The 23,144-nt window shown below is 47.3% G+C and overlaps 1 protein-coding gene across 2 annotated transcripts in view; it reads left to right on the top strand.

Moving 5' to 3' along the window:
• Window positions 1-23,144, top strand: part of RPA1 (replication protein A1) — a 64,045-nt gene that overhangs the window by 38,273 nt on the left and 2,628 nt on the right. For both annotated transcript variants that reach the window (XM_045375672.2, XM_045375671.2), the window contains exons 7-16: window positions 1,110-1,242; window positions 2,639-2,741; window positions 6,498-6,566; window positions 6,718-6,910; window positions 7,064-7,203; window positions 7,702-7,850; window positions 10,656-10,788; window positions 15,744-15,920; window positions 19,192-19,299; window positions 22,731-22,817. In XM_045375672.2, coding sequence (XP_045231607.2) covers window positions 1,110-1,242; window positions 2,639-2,741; window positions 6,498-6,566; window positions 6,718-6,910; window positions 7,064-7,203; window positions 7,702-7,850; window positions 10,656-10,788; window positions 15,744-15,920; window positions 19,192-19,299; window positions 22,731-22,817 — 1,292 coding nt within the window. The remainder of the gene's footprint in view (window positions 1-1,109; window positions 1,243-2,638; window positions 2,742-6,497; window positions 6,567-6,717; window positions 6,911-7,063; window positions 7,204-7,701; window positions 7,851-10,655; window positions 10,789-15,743; window positions 15,921-19,191; window positions 19,300-22,730; window positions 22,818-23,144) is intronic.

The following is a 23,144-nucleotide window of genomic DNA, read 5'->3' on the forward strand; positions in this document are numbered from 1 at the left end:
CTGGATATGTACGGAGGAGAAGCTACCCAGCATGAAATAAATTGGATGAATGGATGCTTGTGTGTGTTTTATGAAATTATAAATTACGTATGGGTATACACATGTATTCTACAAAGGACATGCGTTTCCGTACACAGTCTTGAGGTAATTACTGTTGTGTGTGTATTGATCTCTCTTGACTCCCCCGTTAGAACAGAAAATTTTAACCCTGGAACACTCCTATGTATATTTTTTACTAATTACTACGAGTGCCTAGAAGGGTGTGGTACATGCTGTGGAAACTCCGTAAATAAATACTGGATAGATGGTGTATTGATCCTTTTAGCCAAATTCTATTCTGAAAAAATGTTTTGATATAGAGGGTATGAAATCACTGAACTAAATTATATTTTCTGAATTTGGAGGTTGAGTTTTGCAGACACGTGGTGCGTCTAAAAGAACGCATCTGATCCCTGTGGCTTCCCGGTGCCGGGCAGCTGCTCAGGTTTGGATTAAGGAGGCGGAAGGGTCTTAGTGGTCACCCACTTATGTGTCTTGACCAGAACTGATTCCTGCCCTTTACTCAACTCATTCTTACGGACTTCACTCTAGACTATTTAGTCCTCTAGACGCGTGGAGATCTGGGAGTTGTCTGGGGATTCGGAGGCCATCGATTTGTGATACGTCCTTTACGTCCTGTCTTTCCTCTTGCTTTTTTTCTTACGTAACTCGTGCCTTGCCGTCAGTTTTACCAGTTACGACAGTTGATTTCCTTTTTCTGACCCGTTATCTTGCCCATTGAGGCAAGAGAAGTGTGTAAGAGGGTGGCCTTCAGAAAGAACAGTGTCTGGATTCATTACCATTATTGCCTTGACCTCGGGGCTGACGTCAGCAAACGTAACAGTGAGCGTCTGTGTGCGCAGCCTTCGTTCTAGATTGCTTTCCTAGCCTCCAGCCTCAGTCTCTGTTTGATCTGCGTATCTCTTGCATGCTACAAAGGAAAAGCTTTGCCTCTCGTGTTATAGGATTTCACTAGCGGCACCTCAAACATTTAGAGTTATTGTAAAGCTTACTATAAAAAAGCTAAGTAGAATAATAATGCTCCTTTCTGTTTGCGTTTGTTTTTTAAGGTTCCACTGTTTCTAAGGCTTATGGTGCTTCAAAGACATTTGGAAAAGCTGGAGGTCCCAGCCTGTCAAACACTTCTGGGGGAACACAGTCCAAAGTGGTGCCCATTGCCAGCCTCACTCCTTACCAGTCCAAGTGAGTTATGCATAGAATAAGTTCAGAGTGTGATTACAGAATCGTAGAAGCTGTTATGGACCCTTGAGTTATTTATGCGCAAACTTCAGGGTTACCACCAAATAAAATGGGTTTACTCTTTTTTTTTTTCTGAGGAGGAAAGGGGTACAGATTGTGGCAACCTTTAACTCTTGTTGGAAAATATAGCAATAGCAATCTGCCATAGCCTGTGAGGTTTCATTCATTTTGAAAGAATTTGAAATTAAAAATATTTAATGCTTAATCAGTTGGTAGTCTTATGAGTAAAAATAAATATTTCTGATAATTCAAAAGGCGTTTACTCTTCTCCTATAAATAGGTGACTTCGTCTTTGGTTTAGTTGGCTAGATAATCTGCAGAATTTGTATTAACCACATTAACATACCCTGAGCCTATATTTCATTTATATGACTTTTTCCACTAAAAATTAATTTGAGGCTGGGCGCGGTGGCTCATGCCTGTCATCCCGGCACTTTAGGAGGCTGAGGTGGGCGGATCACCTGAGGTCGGGAGTTCGAGACCAGCCTGGCTGACATGGTGAAACCCTGTGTCTACTAAAAATACAAACATTAGCCAGGTGTGGTGGCGGACTCCTGTAATCCCAGCTACTCAGGAGGCTGAGGCAGGAGAATCACTTGAACGCGGGAGGCAGAGGTTGCAGTGAGCTGAAATCGTGCCACTGCACTCCTGCCTGAGTGACAGAGTGAAATTCTGTCTCACAAAACAAATACACAAAATAAAGTAATTTGAATAGTTAAAAATTAGAGTTCCTTTTTCAGAATCCTTCCAGATATGTTTACATTTATTCTTCAATACTCTGTAATGTAGGAAGATATTTTTCCCTGTGAAATTATAAGTAAGGTACCTAATGTGCCCTGTGCCTCCTTTTTCCGTGCCTCTCTGCAAGGTCATGCTGCCTCGGCGTGTTCTCCCTGATGGTCCACCGACATCGTGGATTTCTATTCAGGGTACATTAGGAGTGAGACAGAAGTTTGACACCAGTTATATCAGTTCCCATAATTGAAAACCATGGCAAAATATAATTGCTGGTGTTACTGTATTTTCCAGCTTAGAACCTTTCATTAAGGGGATATTGTTGCCTTGGTGATGCTTTTTGGAGAAGGGAGAGAGTTTATAAATTTACTTATTTGACAGGAGAATGAGTTAGTATTAAATCACCTTGCATGTTTTACTATTTGCTTATTCTGTAAACTGTCAAACCAATGTGTCATCTTGGGGTTTTAATTAGCTGGATTAAAATACAGGTTGGAAAATGAAATATGTGTTTGAAGACGAGAAAGGCTGTAGGAAGATGATTTCTTACTTGATCTTTTCTAAGGAAGACTCCAAACACTAATATAATCGATTTGGTTTGTAGGTGGACTATTTGTGCTCGTGTTACCAACAAAAGTCAGATCCGTACCTGGAGCAACTCCCGAGGGGAAGGGAAGCTTTTCTCTCTAGAACTGGTTGATGAAAGTGTGAGTATTTGTCACGTGGGGAAGTAAGTAGTAGACTCACTGAGAAACAAAAAGCTCAGCTCTGCGGGCCTATGAGGTGAAAAATAATAGTAGGCCAGAGACAAGCATGATTGTTATTGTGCTTTTCCCTCTGTCTTTTGATGCTGTCTGGAGTAGAGGGTTAAGGTCATAAATAAAATCTTTGATCTCAAGTACAGTGTTTGTAGCAGTAGAAAGTAGTTTTCTAAATGTGTAAGTAGCCCCATGGGCAGGAGGGACTGGAGACCATCTGATTTGCTGGCAGGTGCAGTCAGAGCACGGGAGGTGATGCCTGCTTGTGAGCACAGTGCAGCTTTGGGCCACCGCAGAAGGCACACAGTTGTGCCCTTGGTACAGAAATGGTTTTGTGGGAAATGGGCTCTGACTGTGCACATTCTTTATTTGCTTTATTTAAACTAAACCAAACCATGACAATGAGACAAAATTCCTATCCCATGGAAGCATGACAGTCTTGATAGCTGTTCATCTGTTAGTTTTATTAATAATTCCTGAAATTGCCGGGCATGGTGGCTCACGCCTGTAATTCCAGCACTTTGGGAGGCCAAGGTGGGCAGATCACTTGAGGTCAGGAGTTTGAGACCAGCCTGGCTAACATAGTGAAACCCCGTTTATACTAAAAATACAAAAATTAGCCAGGTGTGGTGGCAGGTGCCTGTAGTCCTAGCTACTTGGGAGGCTGAGGCAGGAGAATCGCTTGAACCCAGGAGGCAGAGGTTGCAGCCAGCCAAGATTGCACCACTGCACTCTAGCCTGGGCGATAGAGCAAGACTCCATCTAAATAATAATAATAATAATAATAGTAATAATAATAATTCCTAAAATGTACTTCAGCCTTCTTTTCAAACTGCTGCAGATTTCCTGTCGGTTCAAACTCCCAAAGGGGGAGAAAAAAAAGTAGATGTCTTTTTTTTTTTCTGGAAGTTAACACCCAGAATATTTGACTGTGTGATGGCAGAATCAATATTAGAACCTAATTTTTTTTTTTTTTTTTTTTTTTTTTTTTTTTTTTACAAAGTATTGCTCCAATGTGTGGTGGGTTGGCTAAAATTTCTTGTCCACCTGTAGCATTCTGGCTGACAGAAAAGCAAAAGTGAAAATCAGATCACAAGCAACTTGAAAACATGACTTATTCTGACATTTTTGGCAATGGCCCCGAATGTGAAGTGGTTTGTCACCGAGAGGGCAGCTGAAGGGAGCTGGTGAATCACCCCCGTGCAGCACCTTCCTCGTGGGCTCCGGGCGTGTCCCTCAGTATTCAGCTGTTTTTGGTTTTTATTGTCAGAATAAATTAAACTCGTCGTTGCCCTTTTGTGCTGTTGTGTTTCTCAGTTGAGGCTAATGCAGCATGATCATGGGATCAGCTAGTTGAAATTCTCATTCTTCAGCGGGGCCAGTGACTTGAATGTGTGACTGTAAAATGCGGGTTCCTGGGATGTCCGTAGTCCTCTCTGGGCCCCGTTTGTGTGTGTGCCCCTGCTCTCAGATGTCACTTGGTGCTGGGGTGGCCTGTGTTCGATCCCAGTGTCACTTGGTGCTGGGGTGGCCTGTGCTCAGTCCCAGTGTCACTTGGTGCTGGGGTGGCCTGTGTTCGATCCCAGTGTCACTTGGTGCTGGGGTGGCCTGTGCTCAGTCCCAGTGTCACTTGGTGCTGGGGTGGCCTGTGTTCGATCCCAGTGTCACTTGGTGCTGGGGTGGCCTGTGTTCGATCCCAGTGTCACTTGGTGCTGGGGTGGCCTGTGTTCCGTCCCAGTGTCACTTGGTGCTGGGGTGGCCTGTGTTCGATCCCAGTGTCACTTGGTGCTGTGGTGGCCTGTGTTCAGTCCCAGTGTCACTTGGTGCTGGGGTGGCCTGTGTTCGATCCCAGTGTCACTTGGTGCTGGGGTGGCCTCTGTTCGATCCCAGTGTCACTTGGTGCTGGGGTGGCCTGTGTTCGATCCCAGTGTCACTTGGTGCTGGGGTGGCCTGTGTTCAGTCCCAGTGTCACTTGGTGCTGGGGTGGCCTGTGTTCCGTCCCAGTGTCACTTGGTGCTGGGGTGGCCTGTGTTCGATCCCAGTGTCACTTGGTGCTGGGGTGGCCTGTGTTCCGTCCCAGTGTCACTTGGTGCTGGGGTGGCCTGTGTTCGATCCCAGTGTCACTTGGTGCTGGGGTGGCCTGTGCTCAGTCCCAGTGTCACTTGGTGCTGGGGTGGCCTGTGTTCAGTCCCAGTGTCACTTGGTGCTGGGGTGGCCTGTGTTCGATCCCAGTGTCACTTGGTGCTGGGGTGGCCTGTGCTCAGTCCCAGTGTCACTTGGTGCTGGGGTGGCCTGTGTTCCGTCCCAGTGTCACTTGGTGCTGGGGTGGCCTGTGCTCCGTCCCAGTGTCACTTGGTGCTGGGGTGGCCTGTGCTCAATCCCAGTGTCACTTGGTGCTGGGGTGGCCTGTGTTCGATCCCAGTGTCACTTGGTGCTGGGGTGGCCTGTGTTCGATCCCATTGTCACTTGGTGCTGGGGTGGCCTGTGCTCAGTCCCAGTGTCACTTGGTGCTGGGGTGGCCTGTGTTCCGTCCCAGTGTCACTTGGTGCTGGGGTGGCCTGTGCTCCGTCCCAGTGTCACTTGGTGCTGGGGTGGCCTGTGTTTGATCCCAGTGTCACTTGGTGCTGGGGTGGCCTGTGTTCAATCCCAGTGTCACTTGGTGCTGGGGTGGCCTGTGTTCGATCCCAGTGTCACTTGGTGCTGGGGTGGCCTGTGCTCAGTCCCAGTGTCACTTGGTGCTGGGGTGGCCTGTGCTCAGTCCCAGTGTCACTTGGTGCTGGGGTGGCCTGTGTTCAGTCCCAGTGTCACTTGGTGCTGGGGTGGCCTGTGTTCGATCCCAGTGTCACTTGGTGCTGGGGTGGCCTGTGCTCAGTCCCAGTGTCACTTGGTGCTGGGGTGGCCTGTGTTCCGTCCCAGTGTCACTTGGTGCTGGGGTGGCCTGTGTTCAGTCCCAGTGTCTCTTGATGCTGGGGTGGCCTGTGTTCGATCCCAGTGTCACTTGGTGCTGGGGTGGCCTGTGCTCAGTCCCAGTGTCTCTTGATGCTGGGGTGGCCTGTGTTCGATCCCAGTGTCACTTGGTGCTGGGGTGGCCTGTGCTCAGTCCCAGTGTCTCTTGATGCTGGGGTGGCCTGTGTTCGATCCCAGTGTCACTTGGTGCTGGGGTGGCCTGTGCTCAGTCCCAGTGTCTCTTGGTGCTGGGGTGGCCTGTGTTCAGTCCCAGTGTCACTTGGTGCTGGGGTGGCCTGTGCTCAGTCCCAGTGTCTCTTGGTGCTGGGGTGGCCTGTGTTCCGTCCCAGTGTCACTTGGTGCTGGGGTGGCCTGTGTTCGATCCCAGTGTCACTTGGTGCTGTGGTGGCCTGTGTTCAGTCCCAGTGTCACTTGGTGCTGGGGTGGCCTGTGTTCAGTCCCAGTGTCACTTGGTGCTGGGGTGGCCTGTGCTCAGTCCCAGTGTCACTTGGTGCTGGGGTGGCCTGTGCTCAGTCCCAGTGTCACTTGGTGCTGGGGTGGCCTGTGCTCAGTCCCAGTGTCACTTGGTGCTGGGGTGGCCTGTGCTCAGTCCCAGTGTCACTTGGTGCTGGGGTGGCCTGTGCTCAGTCCCAGTGTCACTTGGTGCTGGGGTGGCCTGTGCTCAATCCCAGTGTCACTTGGTGCTGGGGTGGCCTGTGCTCAGTCCCGCAGCCCTAACCTGCCCACTTGCTTCTGCAGGGTGAAATCAGAGCCGCAGCTTTCAACGAGCAAGTGGACAAGTTCTTTCCCCTTATTGAAGTGAACAAGGTATGGCTGTGCTGACTTGAGAACTGACACGCCCCGGGGTGGAGGCGGATGAGAAGACTCTGGCCCAGGGGAGGGGTGTGTGGTGACAGACCAGGGGTTTCTGTCCAATATGATGGCAGTCTCAAATTCTGTGACGTGGCCTCCTGCGCAGGTGTATTATTTCTCGAAAGGCACTCTGAAGATTGCTAACAAACAGTTCACAGCTGTTAAAAATGACTACGAGATGACCTTCAATAACGAGACTTCCGTCATGCCCTGTGAAGACGACCGTCATTTACCTACGGTTCAGTTTGATTTCACGGGGATCGATGACCTCGAGAGCAAGTCGAAAGACTCACTCGTAGGTAAGCTCATGCATGGGACGGAGGAGCAGGGAGGACTCGCTTTCTTTGCACCGTACGGGGCGGTGTCAGGACTTCAGTGCTTGCCCTTCACCCTTTGCTGGCGTCAGAGTGGGAGCCTTGAACGCCTCCTGCTCACACGCGCCTGTGTTTTAGACATCATCGGGATCTGCAAGAGCTACGAAGATGCCACTAAAATCACAGTGAGGTCTAACAACAGAGAGGTTGCCAAGAGGAATATCTACCTGATGGACACATCTGGGAAGGTGGTGACTGCCACGCTGTGGGGGGAAGATGTAAGTGCTAGGATGGGGCGGTCAGCACACACAGGAGGAGCTCCTGGCGGGGAGGCGGTCTTGTCCTGTAGGATGGGGCGGTCAGCACACACAGGAGGAGCTCCTGGCGGGGAGGCGGTCTTGTCCTGTAGGATGGGGCGGTCAGCACACACAGGAGAAGCTCCTCGTGGGGGTGATTTTGTCCTATGAGTTGGGAGCTTTCACCGTGTAGATGGGAAGGGTTGTGCTGTCTGGCAAATACTTGAAATCCTTTATCTTCCGTGAGATTTGCTGTGATTCAAGCTTTACGTGGGGAAACGCTCTTTCCCCCGACTCGAGGAAAGCGGTGATAGTTTCGATGTGTCTCTGAGCAGATTCTCGTGTGTGAGGTCTGTCTTGTATAAGATTCCGTGTACACTGATTACATTCACTCTACTATTGACTGCCTTGTTTCCTATAAAAACCGTCTCTGTTCTTCCTGCCAGTGACACTTGTCTATGTCTGGTGTTTCTCTTACAGGCTGATAAATTTGATGGTTCTAGACAGCCCGTGTTGGCCATCAAAGGAGCCAGAGTCTCTGATTTCGGTGGACGGAGCCTCTCCGTGCTGTCTTCAAGCACTATCATTGTGAATCCTGACATCCCGGAGGCCTATAAGCTCCGTGGTTGGTAAGTTTTGTGGGGCTAAACAAAGGGTTACTTGAGGCTGGGCTTTGAGAAAAGCTGGTTCCGGTCAGTATGTGAGCTCTGCCGAGCAGAAGGCTTCGTTACTGAGTGGTGCAGCTCCTGTGTTTCTGGGAGGCGTTATGCCTTCCGAGAGGAGGGCTTTAAAGTCCTTAAACTGACAAACCTGTCCTCCCAGGACAAACCTAGAGTCGGAGGAGGCAATTAGAATGTGAGTGCTGCCTGCTGACCTCGATCCTGCCACAGGAGGGGACGGCCAGGCTTCAGCAGCTGTGCGGAGTGCTGAGGGCGCCTTGCTTTCCAGGGCTTCAGCTCTGGGCCTCGGTGGTGTGGGGGGAACCCACGCTTTCTTTCTCTGTCAAGTCTTTGGTGCCGATCACATCTTCTAGTGTGTATTCACTGGACTCTGATCAAGTGTGGTGAGAACAATGGGCTTTTTGTTAGGATTAGATTGCTATTCCCAAAGCACTCAAGGGATGAGGAGAGCCTGTTAAAATCTCCTCACTGTATCTAGCTTTTCAGGACATTCAAACTCTGTCTTAAAAGAGTGCTTCAAACCGAAACACGGGATGCAAAGATTGATGCGGGCAGGGAAAACACTTCGCCAGCCCGAGCTTCAGTAATTCCTGTAGCTGTAGTCACGGGGGATGTGCGTCGGTTTCCAGCTGTGTCTTAGGATTTAAGCAACTGAAGAATGAGCTTATTTTATATACTCCTCCTTTGTTTTGACTCATTTGAACCAATGGCACTGGTGTCTGACCAGTTTCCTGAGCCATCTTCTGGAATGTTCAGTCACTAAGCCATCCGCACGAGCACTGTGGGCCACACGTGTCTGCCGCACTGCAGGGTCCGTCCATAGTCTGACCAGAACTAGCCACAGATTTGGTTTGTTCTTGTTGCTTGATTTTCTTTCGCGCTCTGAAGCTCCACTCCAGGTTAATTGCATTCCCACATTAAGGTCTTCATATTTTACTTGCCAGTAACCATGATCCTAGTCAACATAAAAAGCACGGCTGTCCCCAGAATAAAATAACTTGGCATTGATCAAAGACAAGTTCAGTGCACACACGCTATCTGGACAAGGATTAGAGATGTTTAGATCTTGGCCATAACAATGTAGAGTTTTTACTGTAAGAAGGGCCACCTCTCTCCTTGCTCTTGCTAGTCACCACTCCTGACGAGTGGTCTTTGGTGGCAAATATGTCCTTGGAGCTTTCGAAACCGTAAACTTGTGTAGCTAGTAGTGGAGAAACAGATTTATGGGCCTTGCTGTGCCCCTGTGAGGGATTTAGCCGCTGACCTGACAGGAGAAGGCAGTTGTCTGCAGCTTAGGGCACCATCCATTCTGTTCGATGGTCTCTGTTTCGGGAGCCTGTTCTCTGTGCAGTTACCCACCGTCGGATGGTGTTTGGCATATGCCTTTCATCTCAGGCCGGCTCCTCTCTGCCGCAGCTGTGATCCTGAGCACTTTCTCCTTGGCCCCTTTTTCTTCATATCAGTTGATGTGTGATCAAGAAGTACAATCAATTTTCATAATCTAATACAAATTAATTTAACTTTAGTATTAGCAAAAGTAAAATTTCACTAAGAAAGTAAATCTACAAGAAAAAAGATAATGCCTTCTGATTAGTTGCTCTGGTTTATAAAATCTTTTGGACCAGGCATAGTGGCTCACGCCTGTAATCCCAGCACTTTGGGAGGCCAAGGTGGGCAATTGTTTGAGGCCAGGAGTTCAAGACCAGCCTGGCCAACATGGTGAAACCTTGTCTCTACAAAAAACACAAAAATCAGCCAGGCGTGGTGGCACGTGCCTGTAGTCCCAGCTAACTCGGGAGGCTGAGGCATGAGAAGCACTTGGCAGGAGGTGGAAGTTGCAGCGAGCCAAGTTGGTACCACTACCCTCCATCCTGGGTGACAAAGCAAGACTCTGTCTCAAAACAAAAAAAACCACTTTTGGCTTCTGTATCAGGCATAGGAGGCCTTTCATGGAAACCCTTTTGCTATCACGGTATATTGACTGTCCCTCTCCATACTGATACTTTTCGGGAAAGATCAGAATGCAGCTGCTGGCTGAGAATGAGCATTAGTCGCCTAAAGGACTAGCCCAGACGGCCACTTTATAGCTTACTGGTTGTTGACTTTCCCGGTTTCTGATTTTAGGCCTGGGGTGGTCCGGCCACTGCTGATAGGCAAGGCTAGTTTAAGAAAGGATTCTTCGGTACTTTGGCAGTGATTCTCTTCACCACTGGGGGGCATCAAAGCAACTGGGATTCAAAGAGAGGTCATTCCCTTTCTTCAGTAGACTTTGGGCCAGGAGCATTGCCTCACGCCCTGAAATCCCAGCACTTTGGGAGGCCAAGGGAGGAGGAATGCCTGAGTCCAGGAGTTTGAGCTCAGCCTGGTCAACATAACAAGACCCTATCTCTAAAAAAAAAAAAAAAAAAAAAATTTTAATGGGCCTGGGCATGGTAGTCCTGGTTACTTAGCGGGGCTAAGGTGGGAGGATCCCTTGAGCTCAGGAGGTCAGAGCTGCCTTGAACCGTGACTGTATCATTGCACTCCAGCCTGGCTGACAGAGTGAAACGCTGACACCATTTTTCTGTTTAATTTAAATATTTTAAAAAAGAGAGAATTACGAAGATACTGACTTCAGCCGAGGTGACCGTGACCTGTGTGGAAGCTGGGCGGGTGGTGGGAAACCTGTGTCTGGCGTATAGCAACAAGTCGCGTGTTGAGAAGCATATCATACATACCGAGGACTCATCATCCGCTGTTTGTTCACGTTCTCAGGTTTGACGCAGAAGGACAAGCCTTAGACGGTGTTTCCATCTCTGATCTAAAGAGCGGCGGCGTTGGAGGGGGTAACACCAACTGGAAGACCTTGTACGAGGTCAAATCCGAGAACCTGGGTCAAGGCGATAAGGTACCCGGCATTCCTAACCACCTTCACAGAGGCCTGCAAAGTGTGCAGGAGGATAGATTTAGGAACCTGACTTCCGACACCAGCTGTCAGAGCTATAATTCCTACCCAGGACTGTGACCCGAGTGTGACGTGGGCGTTGAGATTCCCTGGCAAGGGAAGTAGCCAGGTGGGCTCATGGGAGTGTGTGTTAACCCTCAGGGGACTGGAGGCAGGAGAGTCTGAAGAACTCTTAGAGTCAATTCCGAGAGGTATCTTGGAGCAGGGGTGACAGTCGAGCTTTGTGGTATCGTATCAGCTGCCTTTGGGTCCATGTGTCTTTTCTGTGATCCTTCCTGCAAATTAAAGTTCCCACATATCAAAAAGATGTTTTTTGAGATGAGCATTAGTCCGGCTCAGTGTCAAACATGAGGCAGTTTCACGGGTGCTGTTCCTGGCTGTAGAAGACAGTGTATTAACCTCGTAGGCTGAGAGCTGCCGGCATTCCCTGACAAGGATTGGCCCTGATATTTGACTTTTAGTTGCAGCTTTCCTTTCAGTGTTTGTATTTAATGACCCTCCTCCCATCTTGATCTAAACCTGTATTCTGCCGGCAGTTCAGTGTTTAGATCATTTATTTCTCCTTTATGCTCCTAAAATAGCAATGCCTCTCTTTTATTTTCGTCATATACAGTGTAGGTTTCCTTCCTACTCTCATTTCACTGTACACCCTCATCCATCATTGTCAACAGCAGCTCTTACAGTGCTCTTATAGAACATCTCGAGAATCAAACACTGGACAGATCCTTGTCGTCCTGTCATGGGACACCCAGTCTTTCGGTTCTCTGTAATCCCAGCCACCCGGGAGGCTGAGGCAGGTGGATCGCAGGAGCCCAGGAGTTCTACTGAGCAACGTGGGAGACCCCTTCTCTTAAAAACAAAAACTTACTTGCTAAAAAATGCTGACAATCATCTCAGCCTTCGGCAAGTCGTCATCTTCTCGTTGGTGGGGGTTTGTTTCAGTGTGGATGGCTGGCTGATCACAGCAATGGTTGCTGAACATCAGGGTGTCTTTGTCAGTTTCTTAAAATAAGACAGCAGTGAAGTTTGCCACGTTGGTTGACTCTTCCTTTCACAAAAGATTTATCCGTAGCAGGTGATGCTGTTTGACAGCATTTTACCCACAGTAGAACTTTTTCAAATTGGAGTCTGTCCCTCTCGGGTCCTGTCACTGCTTTATCAACCATCGCAAAAGGATTTGCAAATTCTAAATCCTTTGTTGTCCTTTCAACAATGCTCATAGCATCCTCACCAGAAGAGATTTCATCTCGAGAAACTACTTTCCTTGCCCGTCGTAAGGAGCAGCTCCTCATCCGTTCAGGTTTGATCCTGAGATTACAGCAGTTCAGGCCCATTTTCAGGCCCCACTTCTGATTCTAGTTCTCTTGTTGTTTTCATCACATCTGCAGGTCCCTCCTCCACTAAAGTCTTGAAGCCTCAGTGTCAGCCATGAGGGTGGGAATCAACTTGTTCCAAACTCCTGTCGATGTTGGGATTTTGGCCTCCCATGAATCATGAATGTTCCTTTTTTTTTTTTTTTTAATTTGAGACAGGGTCTCATTCTGTCACTCAGGCCGGAGTGCAGTGGCTTGATGATAGCTCACTGCAGTCTCCACCTCCCAGGCTCCCAAGCTGGGACTACAGGTGCTACCACACCTGGCTAATTGTGTTTTTTGTAGAGACGGCATTTTGCCATGTTGCCCAGGCTGCTCTCAAACTCCTGGGTTCAAGGGATCTCCCTGCCTCAGCCTCCCAAAGTGCCAGGGGTTACGGGCGTGAGCCACTGTGCCCAGCCAACTGTTCTTAATAGCATCTAGAATGGTGAATCCTTTTCAGATTTTCAATTTACTTTCCCCAGATCCATCAGAGGAATCACTCTGGCGGCTATTGCCTCGTGAAATGTGTCTCTTAGACTTAAAAAGTCAAAGTTACTCCTTGATCTGCATGGGCTGCAGAATAGACGTTGTTATCAAGCATGAAAACAGTATTAATCTCCTTTACTGTGTGTCTCCATTGAGCCCTCGGGTGAACAGGTGCATTGTCAATGAGCAGTCGTATTTTTAAAGGAATCTCTTCTTCTGAGCAGTAGGTCTCAACAGTGGGCTTAAAACAGTCAATAAACCACACTATAAATAGATATGCTGTCATCCAGGCTTTGAGGTTCTATTTATAAAGCAGAGGCAAAGTAGATTCAGCATAGTTCTTATGAGCCCTAGGATTTTTGACACGGTCAGCGCGCCCTGGCTTTACCTTACAGTCCCCAGCTGCATAGGCGCCTAACAGGAGAGTCAGCCTGTCCTTTGAAGCTTTGAAGCCAGGCGTTGATTTCTACTGTCTAGGATGAATGTTCTTGGTGGCATCTTCTTCCGGAAGACTGTTCTGTCTCCGCTGAACTCGGCTGTTGAGTGCAGCCACCTTCATTGGTGGGGTCTTAGCTGGATCTTCTGGAGAACTTGCTGCAGCTTCTCCATCAGCACTTGCTGCTTCACTTTCCACTTTTGTTATGGAGACGACTTCTTTCCTTAAACCTCATGAACCAACATCTGCTAGCTTCCATCTTTTCTTCTGCAGCTTTTTTTTTTTTTTGAGACAGAGTCTCACTTTGTCACCCAGGCTGGAGTGCAGTGGCACAATCACGGCTCACCTCAGCGTCCGGAGTAGCTGGGACTACAGGTGCACACCACCATGCCCTGACAGTTTTTTGTAGAGACTGGGTCTCACTATGTTGCCTGGCTGGTATCAAACTCCTGGGCTTAGGTAATCCTCTCACCTCGGCCTCCCAAAGTGCTGGGATTACAGGCGTGAGCCACCGCACCTGGCCTCTTCTGCCGCTTTCTCACCTCTCTCAGCCTTCATAGAATTGAAGAAAGGTGAGGCCTTGCTCTGGATTAGGCTTTGGCTTAAGAGAATGTTGTGGCTTGATCTTCTATCCAGACCACTACCACTTTCTCCATATCAGCAATAAGACTGTTTGCTTTCTTCTTTATATGTTCAAAGGAGAGAGACAGGAATAGTTAATTGGAGGATCAGTCAGCACACATACAACATTTATCAATATAAGTTCCCCATCTTATGTGGGTGCAGTTAGTGGCACCCCAAAACAACTACAATAGTGCCGTTAAAGATCACCATAGGCCAGGCACGGTGGCTCACGCCTGTAGTCCCAGCACTTTGGGAGACCGAGACGGGCGGATCACCTGAGGTCAGGAAATCAAGACCATCCTGACCAACATGGTAAAACCATATCTCTACTAAAAATATAAAAATTAGGCCGGGCGCGGTGTCTGACACCCGTAATCCCAGCGCTTTGGGAGGCTGAGACGGGCGGATCACGAGGTCAGGAAATCGAGACCTTCCTGGCTAACATGGTGAAACCCCGTCTCTACTAAAAATACCAAAAAAAAAAAAAAAATTAGCTGGGCGTGGTGGCGGGCACCTGTAGTCCCAGCTACTGGGGAGGCTGAGGCAGGAGAATAGCCTGAACCCGGGAGGCGGAGCTTGCAGTGAGCCGAGATGGCGCCACTGCACTCCAGCCTGGGCGACAGAACAAGACTCCGTCTCAAAAAATAAATAAATAAATAAATAATAAATAATAAATAAAAATACAAAAATTAGCCGGGCGTGGTGACACATGCCTGTAGTCCCAGCTACTCGGTAGGCTGAGGCAGGAGAATCGCTTGACCCTGGAAGGCGGAGGTTGCAGTGAGCTGAGATCGTGCCACTGCACTCTAGCCTGGTGACAGAGCAAGACTGTCTCAAACAAAAAAAAAACCCACCATAACAGATATAATAATAATGAAAAAAGGACCAGGCATGGTGGCTTACTGCTATAATCCTAGCACTTTGGGAGGCCAGGGTGGGTGAATCACTTGAGGTTTGGAGTTAGAGACCAGCCTGGCCAACATGGCAAAACCCCATCTCTACTAAAAAATACAAAAATTAGCCAGGTGTGGTAGCGCATGCCTATAGTCCCAGCTACTTGGGTGGCTGAGGCAGAAGAATCACTTGAACCTGGGAGGCAGAGCTTGCAGTGAGCCGAGATCACGCCACTCACTGCACCCCAGCCTGGGCGACAGAGCAAGGCTCTGTCTCAAAAAAAAAAAAAAAAAAATATATATATATATATACACACACACACACACACACACATAATGAAAAAGTTTGAAATCTTGTAAGAATTACCAAAATGTGACAGAGAGACATAAAGTGGGTACCTGCTATTGGGAAAATTGTGCATTTACTTGACCCAGGGGCACCACAAGTCTTCAATCTGTGAAAAATGCCCTATCAAGTGCAGTAAAGCAAAGAAAGCACAGTGAAGTGAGGTGCGCCTATAGTTGCAGCAGAGAGTATGACCAAACGCCTGCTGAGGCCTGAAATATTTACCATTCAGCCTTTTACAGAAGCAGCTTGCTGATCCCTGGCCTAAACAAGGAAAAGGTGAATCTAGGCCTAGAAATGACTGTCGTGTTTTTAACACGGGAGGAATGACTGATGGTTGCTGCGCTGGATTTGCGTGGTCCGCATTCTGTATTTCCTAGATCTGTGGCCTTTGGAGGATCACAGGATCAGGAGAAACAAATCTTTGTCTTTCATACAGTCTTCAAGCAAAGAGAAAACAATTTCACTTTTGATTAACTCAGTCTAGTTTAGAATTAACTCTTTTATTGTTAAGGAATTATATGCCTTAGAACTTGGCTTATTAGAACTTGGCTTATTACTTTCATGGGTTTTGTACTTGGCACATGTGATTTCTAAAACTACTGAATGAATTATTCCCTGTGATCATTTGTGATCTTGAGGATTGGAATATATAAACACTTACCACCTAAACGTAAGGGCAAGCTTTGAACTGCCTCTCAGTCTGATCCCGCGTGGGCTCGCTGCTCTGTGCCTCATGCCATTCTTTTCTCCCGAAGCCGGACTACTTCAGTTCTGTGGCCACAGTGGTATATCTTCGCAAAGAGAACTGCATGTACCAAGCCTGCCCGACTCAGGACTGCAATAAGAAAGTGATTGATCAACAGAACGGATTGTACCGCTGTGAGAAGTGCGACACGGAATTTCCCAATTTCAAGTACCGCATGATCCTGTCAGTAAGTACCCTTGGTAGATGAGAACCACGGTTGTGTTCATTGAGGCCGTCCCGTGTGCCAGGCACTGTGGTCACAACAGTAGAAACAAAGGCATTCCTGGTAGGAAGCCTGCAGGTGAGTAGGTGTGGAAGAGCTTATTCTTCCTCTTTTTCACGCCAGAAAGTGGCGTTGAGATCCCCCAGCTGATTTCAGTCTTTCATGTATGTCATACAATCATAACGTCAGTGACACGTGTCTGCTAATAACTGCTATGAAGATAGATTAATTTGAAATGGCATTTTTAGACAGCAGTGATTGTGCTTACACAGCCAGTGCCTGTATTGAGTTATTTTCGTGTGGCTAATCTATTCTCTAGCTTTAGTATCGCTGACTTCAGAGGAACCTGACGGTGTGCTGATGTGAGATTGTTGCTTCTTTGCATTTTAAGAATTGTTTCTTTCTGTTTTAAAAATGTTTAAAAAAAAGTTGTCGAGTTGGGTTTTTACATTTTTTAAAAAAAAAACAGAGGTCTCACTCTGTTGCCCAGAATAGAGTGCAGTGGCATTATCACAGCTCACTGTGGCCCCAACCTCCTGAGCTTAAGCAATCCTTCCACCTTGGCCTCCCAAGTAGCTGCAACTACAGGGGTGCACCACCACACCCAGCTGATTTTTAAAATTATTTTATTGTAGAGACAGGATCTCGGTCTGCTGTTCAGGCTGGTCTCAAATTCCTGGCCTCAAGTCATCCTCCCACTTCAGCCTCCCAAAGTGCTGGGATTACAAGCCTGAGCCACTGCACCCAGCCTTAAGGTTTTTATTTTGTTTTGTTTTGTTTTCAACTAGGCAATAATAGCAGTTTAAGAAAATAGTTTAAGGCCGGGCACAGTGGCTCACTTTTGTAATCCCAGCGCTTTGGGAGGCCGAGGCAGGTGCATCACCTGAGGTCAGGAGTTTGAGACCAGCCTGGCCAACATGGTGAAACCCCATCTCTACTAAAAATACAAAAATTAGCTGGGTGTGGTGGCGGGCACCTGTAGTCTCAGCTACTTGGGAGGCTGAGGCAGGAGAATCACTTGAACCCAAGAGGCGGAGGTTGCAGTGAGCCGAGATCACGCAATTGCACTCCAGCCTGGGCGACAAGCAAAACTCTATCTCAAAAAAAGAAAACAGTTTCACATTTTTCCAAAAGATGATTTGGCAGTAACATATCAGAAGCCTTAAAAATGTTCATATTGGCCAGGTGCGGTGGCTCATGCCTATAACTCCAGCACTTTGGAAGACTGAGGCAGGATGATTGCTTGAGGCCAGGAGTTCGATATCAGTCTGGGCAACATGGCAAGACCCTGTCTCTACAAAAAGTAAAATAGCTGGCCATGGTGGTATGCACTTGTCCCAACTACTCATGAGGCCAAGGTAGGAGGATCACTTGAGCCTGAGAGGTCAAGGCTGCAGTGAGCCGTGATCGTGACGCTGCACTCCAGCCTGGATGACAGAGTCAGACCTTGTCTTTAAAAAATAAATAAGTAAGGCCAGGCGCAGTGGCTCGTGCCTGTAATCCCAGCACTTTGGGAGGCTGAGGTGGGTGGATCACGAGGTCAGGAGATCGAGACCATCCTGGCTAACACGGTGAAACCCCGTGTCCACTAAAAATACAAAAAAATTAGCCGGTCGTGGCGGCGGGCGCCTGTAGTCCCAGCTCCTTGGGAGGCTGAGGCAGGAGAATGGCGTTTACCCGGGAGGCGGAGCTTGCAGTGAGCCAAGATCGCGCCACCACATTCCAGCCTGGACAACAGAGCGAGACTCCGTCTCAAAAAAAAAATAAATAATAAGTAAGTAAAATGAAATGTAAGTGTAGCAGGAGAGTTTTACATTAAGGCTCATTTTTTGTAAACTATAAACTTTTCATTGAACCTAAGATGAAGAAAATTTGTTTTAGTTTATTGAAACATCAGCCTTTCTGTTAAACTCCTCCACGGCACAATCTCCCGCACACTTGTTTGATTTGATATTTATCACACGTCTGTGTCATTGCAGTTCTTGCCTTAGGTAATGAGATACTCTTTGCTTCTTGGAAGGATCGTGCAGGGTAAAGGAAGTGTGAGCCCAGGGTGTGATCCTGTTGCTGTGTATTGAGAGCGCTTTTTTTTTTTTTTTTTTTTTTTTTTTTGAGACGGAGTCTTGCTCTGCTGCCCAGGCTGGAGTGCAGTGGCGCGATCTCAGCTCACTGCAAGCTCCGTCTCCTGGGTTTACGCCATTCTCCTGCCTCAGCCTCCCGAGTAGCTGGGACTACAGGCGCCCACCACGTCGCCCGGCTAGTTTTTTGTATTTTTTAGTAGAGACGGGGTTTCACCGTGTTAACCAGGATGGTCTCGATCTGCTGACCTCGTGATCCGCCCATCTCGGCCTCCCAAAGTGCTGGGATTACAGGCTTGAGCCACCGCACCCGGCCCGCTTTGTGCTTTTAACTGGTTTCGTCACCTTATTTTTCATCATCACATTCCCTCTATTAAAAGCCTTGTTCACATGCAAAATGAAGATGTAAAATCGTCAAAATGATGCCTTAAAGAAAAACTACTCTGATTTCTACAAAGGCTTTTACTTTAGCAAGTGGATTCTTTGAGATCCGCTTTCTTCCTTGACTTTCTCCTATTTAATTTTACACCACAGCCCAATGGGAGACACTTGATGGCTGATTTCCTTTGCCAGGTCAATTTGGTGACTGACGGAGGCCCACGGCCAGGCTCTGCAGTTGTCTGGGTGCCCATCTGTGACAGAGCCGTCTCACGGAACTCCTCCTAGTGACTACAGAGTGGACAATTGAAAATGCAGAGAACTCCCCCGATTCACTCAAAACCCTTCATCCAAAGCCAGCTGCACCTGGGCAGGAACTAATCTGACGAGCCTCTCGCTGTCACCCAGGCTGGAGGGCAGTGGCGCGATCTCGGCTCACCGCAGCCTCCGCCTCCCAGGATCAAGTGATTCTCCCGCCTCAGCCTCCTAAGTAGCTGGGATTATAGGCGCATGCTGCCACGCCTGGCTAATTTTTGTATTTTTAGTAGAGACAGGGTTTCACCATGTTGGCCAGGCTGGTTTCAAACTCCTGACCTCAAGTGATCCACCTGCCTTGGCCTCCCAAAGTGCTGGGATTACAGACGTGGTCTCGCTGCACCCGGCCCTCTCTGGAAATTATTTTAATAAGTGGAAAAAGAACATTAACCTCTCCCCATCTTCTTAGTGTGTCTTCTTTTTATCATTTCTTTGCTGAAATAATGTAGAATTGTGTTTTTTAGGTAAATATTGCAGATTTTCAAGAGAATCAGTGGGTGACTTGTTTCCAGGAGTCTGCTGAAGCTATCCTTGGACAAAATGCTGCTTATCTTGGGGAATTAAAAGACAAGGTCAGCCACATATTTTGTTATAACTTTTAATGGTTCTCATCCTATAACACTGACCCCCCCCCACACACACACTGTTTGGGGGTTTTTTTCTTTTTTTTTTGTTTTTTGTTTTTTGTTTTTTTTTGAGACAGTCTAGCTCTGTCACCCAGGCTGGAGTGCAGTGGCGCAATCTCAGCTCACGGCAACCTCTGCTTCCCGGGTTGAAGTGATTCTCCTGCCCCAGCCTCCTAAGTAGCTGGGATTACAGGCGCCTGCCACCACGTCCGGCTAATTTTTGTATTTTCAGTAGAGACAGGGTTCCACTATGTTGGCCAGGCTGGTCTCAAACTCCTGACCTTGTGATTTGCCCGCCTCAGCCTCCCAAAGTGCTGGGATTACAGGCGTGAGCCACCGCGCCTTGCCCAACACTGACCCTCTTTTTGCTGTTTAATATTTTTTAGTTTGTTTCTTTTAGGTATTGTATACAGTTTCTCAACCTGATAATTATTTAAGAGCTCATCTGATGTTATCTAGTTTTGTCCATTTTGGATGTGCTTAACATTGAAATAATGTATATAAAAGTACTTTAAAACCAGAGCACTTTCTAAGTCTAAGCCACTCGTTTCTCCTGTTCCTATTAGCACTCAGAGCTAGTGTGCCTGAGATGACTTAGATCGGCAGGTGTCCTTGAAACAACCTGAATTATTACAGGCATGCTTTTTTAACATAGTAAATATGTTCCAGAAAAGTGGAGTCAGATCCTGGTTTAAATGCACATATATCAAGTTCCTGGGTCTGTCCTATAAAACAATAATAATAAATCCACATATAAGGTGCCTGCCATTTTAGCCCATCAGATGCAATTCTTATGAAGTGACTTTCTTCCGTAAGATAACTTTGTCCATTTCAGTTTCATAAGTTTGCATTTTCACATATTAGGTTTATTTAATGCACAGAATAGATTGCTAATAATGCTGAATTCAGGAAGGGTAGTTGCTCAGATAAAACATAAGGAAGACCAATAAAAGCTGTGTTTTCTGGGCCACATAAACGGCCACCTGTCTGTAGGTGGTTTTTCCCCGATTTCCTCCAAATTGGTTGGAGCACTTGTAACGGCCACGAAGATGAAAGCCTTCACCGTTTGCTCTGGTGTATTTTTCTTTTCCTTTCCCGTCCCCAGTTCTGTCTGTCTGGGCTCTGCCCCGACTCTGTCTTTAAATTGTCCATGAGAGCTCTCAAAATAGTCTCAACAAATCCTGTTACAGAAATAACTAGAACTGACTTTAAAGTGTGATAGTATCTTTTGTCTGTTTTTACCTGGTCCTCAATTTTCGTATCAGATTTTAAGGCTCAAGTCAGCCTTTCAGGATTTTTTATGAGCTTGTTATATTTGACTGTTTTTACTGCTGGTGAATGAGGACATACAGAAACTCCCCCGAGGAACCGTGAGATCCTGGAGTAGGCGCTCCACGCCCCTCAGCTTGGGAGTATGATGGGAGCTGCTGTCATCTTCTCCAGCTTTAACCCATTGTTTTATTTTCATATCTGAAAGTCCAGGGGATGCATTTGGTTTGGGTTTGGGTTTTGATCAAGTAACCTTTACAGAATAGAGTTCTGTATAGCAAAGCTGCTCTCATGCTCGGCGTGACTTGCAGAAAATACTAGGCTGCTAGGCTGGTGTGAACTATTAATTTCTTTTTTTTTGTCAAGGGTCTCGATCAACTATGTTAATATAGTTATTACACATTTATTTATGCATCTTTGTACATAGTGTATTCTCTAATTCCTGTTTACCAGCTTTTTTTTTTTTTAAGAAAGAAACAAGTTGCATTTGAGGAGTGACAGAGGGAAGAGGATTGTTTCTAGGCCTTCCCTAGCCTTTGCCCACTTCAACAGTCTTCTCTGCTTGCACGCCAAATCAGTAGCTATAAATACAGAGGCTGAAATCATGAATTATATTAAACTTTCTTCTGAGTGTTTTTCCTTTTTTTTTTTTTTTTATCTGAGACAAGGTCTTGCCTCGTCACCCAGGTTGGGGTGCCGTGGTGTGTGATCGTGGCTCACTGCAGCTTCAAACTCCTGGGCTCAGACAGTCCTCCCACCTCAGTCTCCTGAGTAGCTGAGACTACTGGCACATGCCACCATACCTGGCTTAAATTTTTTTTTTTTTTTTTGGTAGAGATGGGGTCTTGCTATGTCGCCCAGACTGGTCTTGAACTCCTGGCCCCAAGCAGTCCTCCCACCTTGGTCTCTCCCAAAACTTTGGGATTATAGTCATGCGCCACCACACCTGACCTCCTCTTAATTCTTTTTTATTTTTTTATTTTTTTGGAGAGTCTCGCTCTGTAGCCCATGCTGGAGTGCAGTGGTGCAGTCTCAGCTCACTGTAGCCTTCGCCTCCCAGGTTGAAGCCATTCTTCTGCCTCAGCCTCCCTAGTAGCTGGGATTACAGGCACCTGCCACCATGCCCAGCTAATTTTTGTAGTTTTAGTAGAGATGGGGTTTCACCATGTTGGCCAGGCCGGTCTTGAACTCCCAACCTCAGGTGATTCTCCAGCCTCGGCCTCCCAAAGTGCTGGGATTACAGGTGTGAGCCGTAGCGCCCGGCCTTAAAGTCTTAGAAAATTCCTAAGAGTGTTTTTAATTTTTTGTGTCTAGTAAAACACACATAACGAATTTGCCTTTGTAACCATTTTTACGTGTACGCTTTAGCGGCATTAGGTACATTCACATACTGCACCCCTGTCACCACCATCCTTTTCCAGTACTTTTTTTAATAGGCAAATTCATTTTATTTTTATTTTTTATTTTTTTGAGACGGAGTCTCGCTCTGTCGCCCGGGCTGGAGTGCAGTGGCCGGATCTCCGCTCACTGCAAGCTCCGCCTCCCGGGTTCACGCCATTCTCCTGCCTCAGCCTCCCGAGTAGCTGGGACTACAGGCGCCGCCACCTCGCCCGGCTAGTTTTTGTATTTTTTAGTAGAGATGGGGTTTCACCGTGTTAGCCAGGATGGTCTCGATTTCCTGACCTCGTGATCCGCCCGTCTTGGCCTCCCAAAGTGCTGGAATTACAGGCTTGAGCCACCGCGCCCGGCCAATAGGCAAATTCATAAAGACAGACGACAGACTTGTGTTTTCCAAGGGTCGAGGGAAGGGGAGAATGGAGACCCACTGTTCATGGGCGGCGATTTGAAACTCCATACATTGAGCAGTAGCTCCTTTTCCAAAACCCTCTTCCCCTGGCCCTGACAACTGCCATTCTACCTTTTGTCAATTTGATCAGTAAAATTCTACTCAAAACAGTTTTATGTAATGTTACCTGTAGATTAGTCATTCCTAAGTAATTTCAGACAACCCGGGAGAGTGGTTTTCAGAAGTCTTTTGAAAAGTCTTATTGGTATTTGCAGGTTGTCCAGTGGTTTCCATGTGTCAAGTTTTCTATTTGTTTTTGCAGAATGAACAGGCATTTGAGGAAGTTTTCCAGAATGCCAACTTCCGATCTTTCATATTCAGAGTCAGGGTCAAAGTAGAGACCTACAACGTAAGTAAGGGCCCAGGGCAGCAGGGTTAGTGGCGGGGAGGTGCCGTTTGTCACCCACGGCAGAGCCGCGGCACTCACTGGCAGGGAGTTACTGTACGCACCGTGTGCCAGACCCCAGTGCTGACTTTGCCCAACGCAGGTACTGTTATTGTCCCCATTTCACATGAGGAAAGAGAGAGAGCTTAAGTGTCCTGTCAGAACAACGGCGGCGGGTAGCGAATACTGTATGGGGTTTTTTTGTTGTTGTTTATTTTTGTTTTTTGGGGTTTTTTTTTGTTTTTTGTCTTCAGTTAAATCCTAGGATTTTTTTGTCTGTGTTTTGATAAA

This window comes from Macaca fascicularis, chromosome 16 (assembly GCF_037993035.2).
Source record: "Macaca fascicularis isolate 582-1 chromosome 16, T2T-MFA8v1.1".
NCBI lineage: Eukaryota > Metazoa > Chordata > Mammalia > Primates > Cercopithecidae > Macaca > Macaca fascicularis.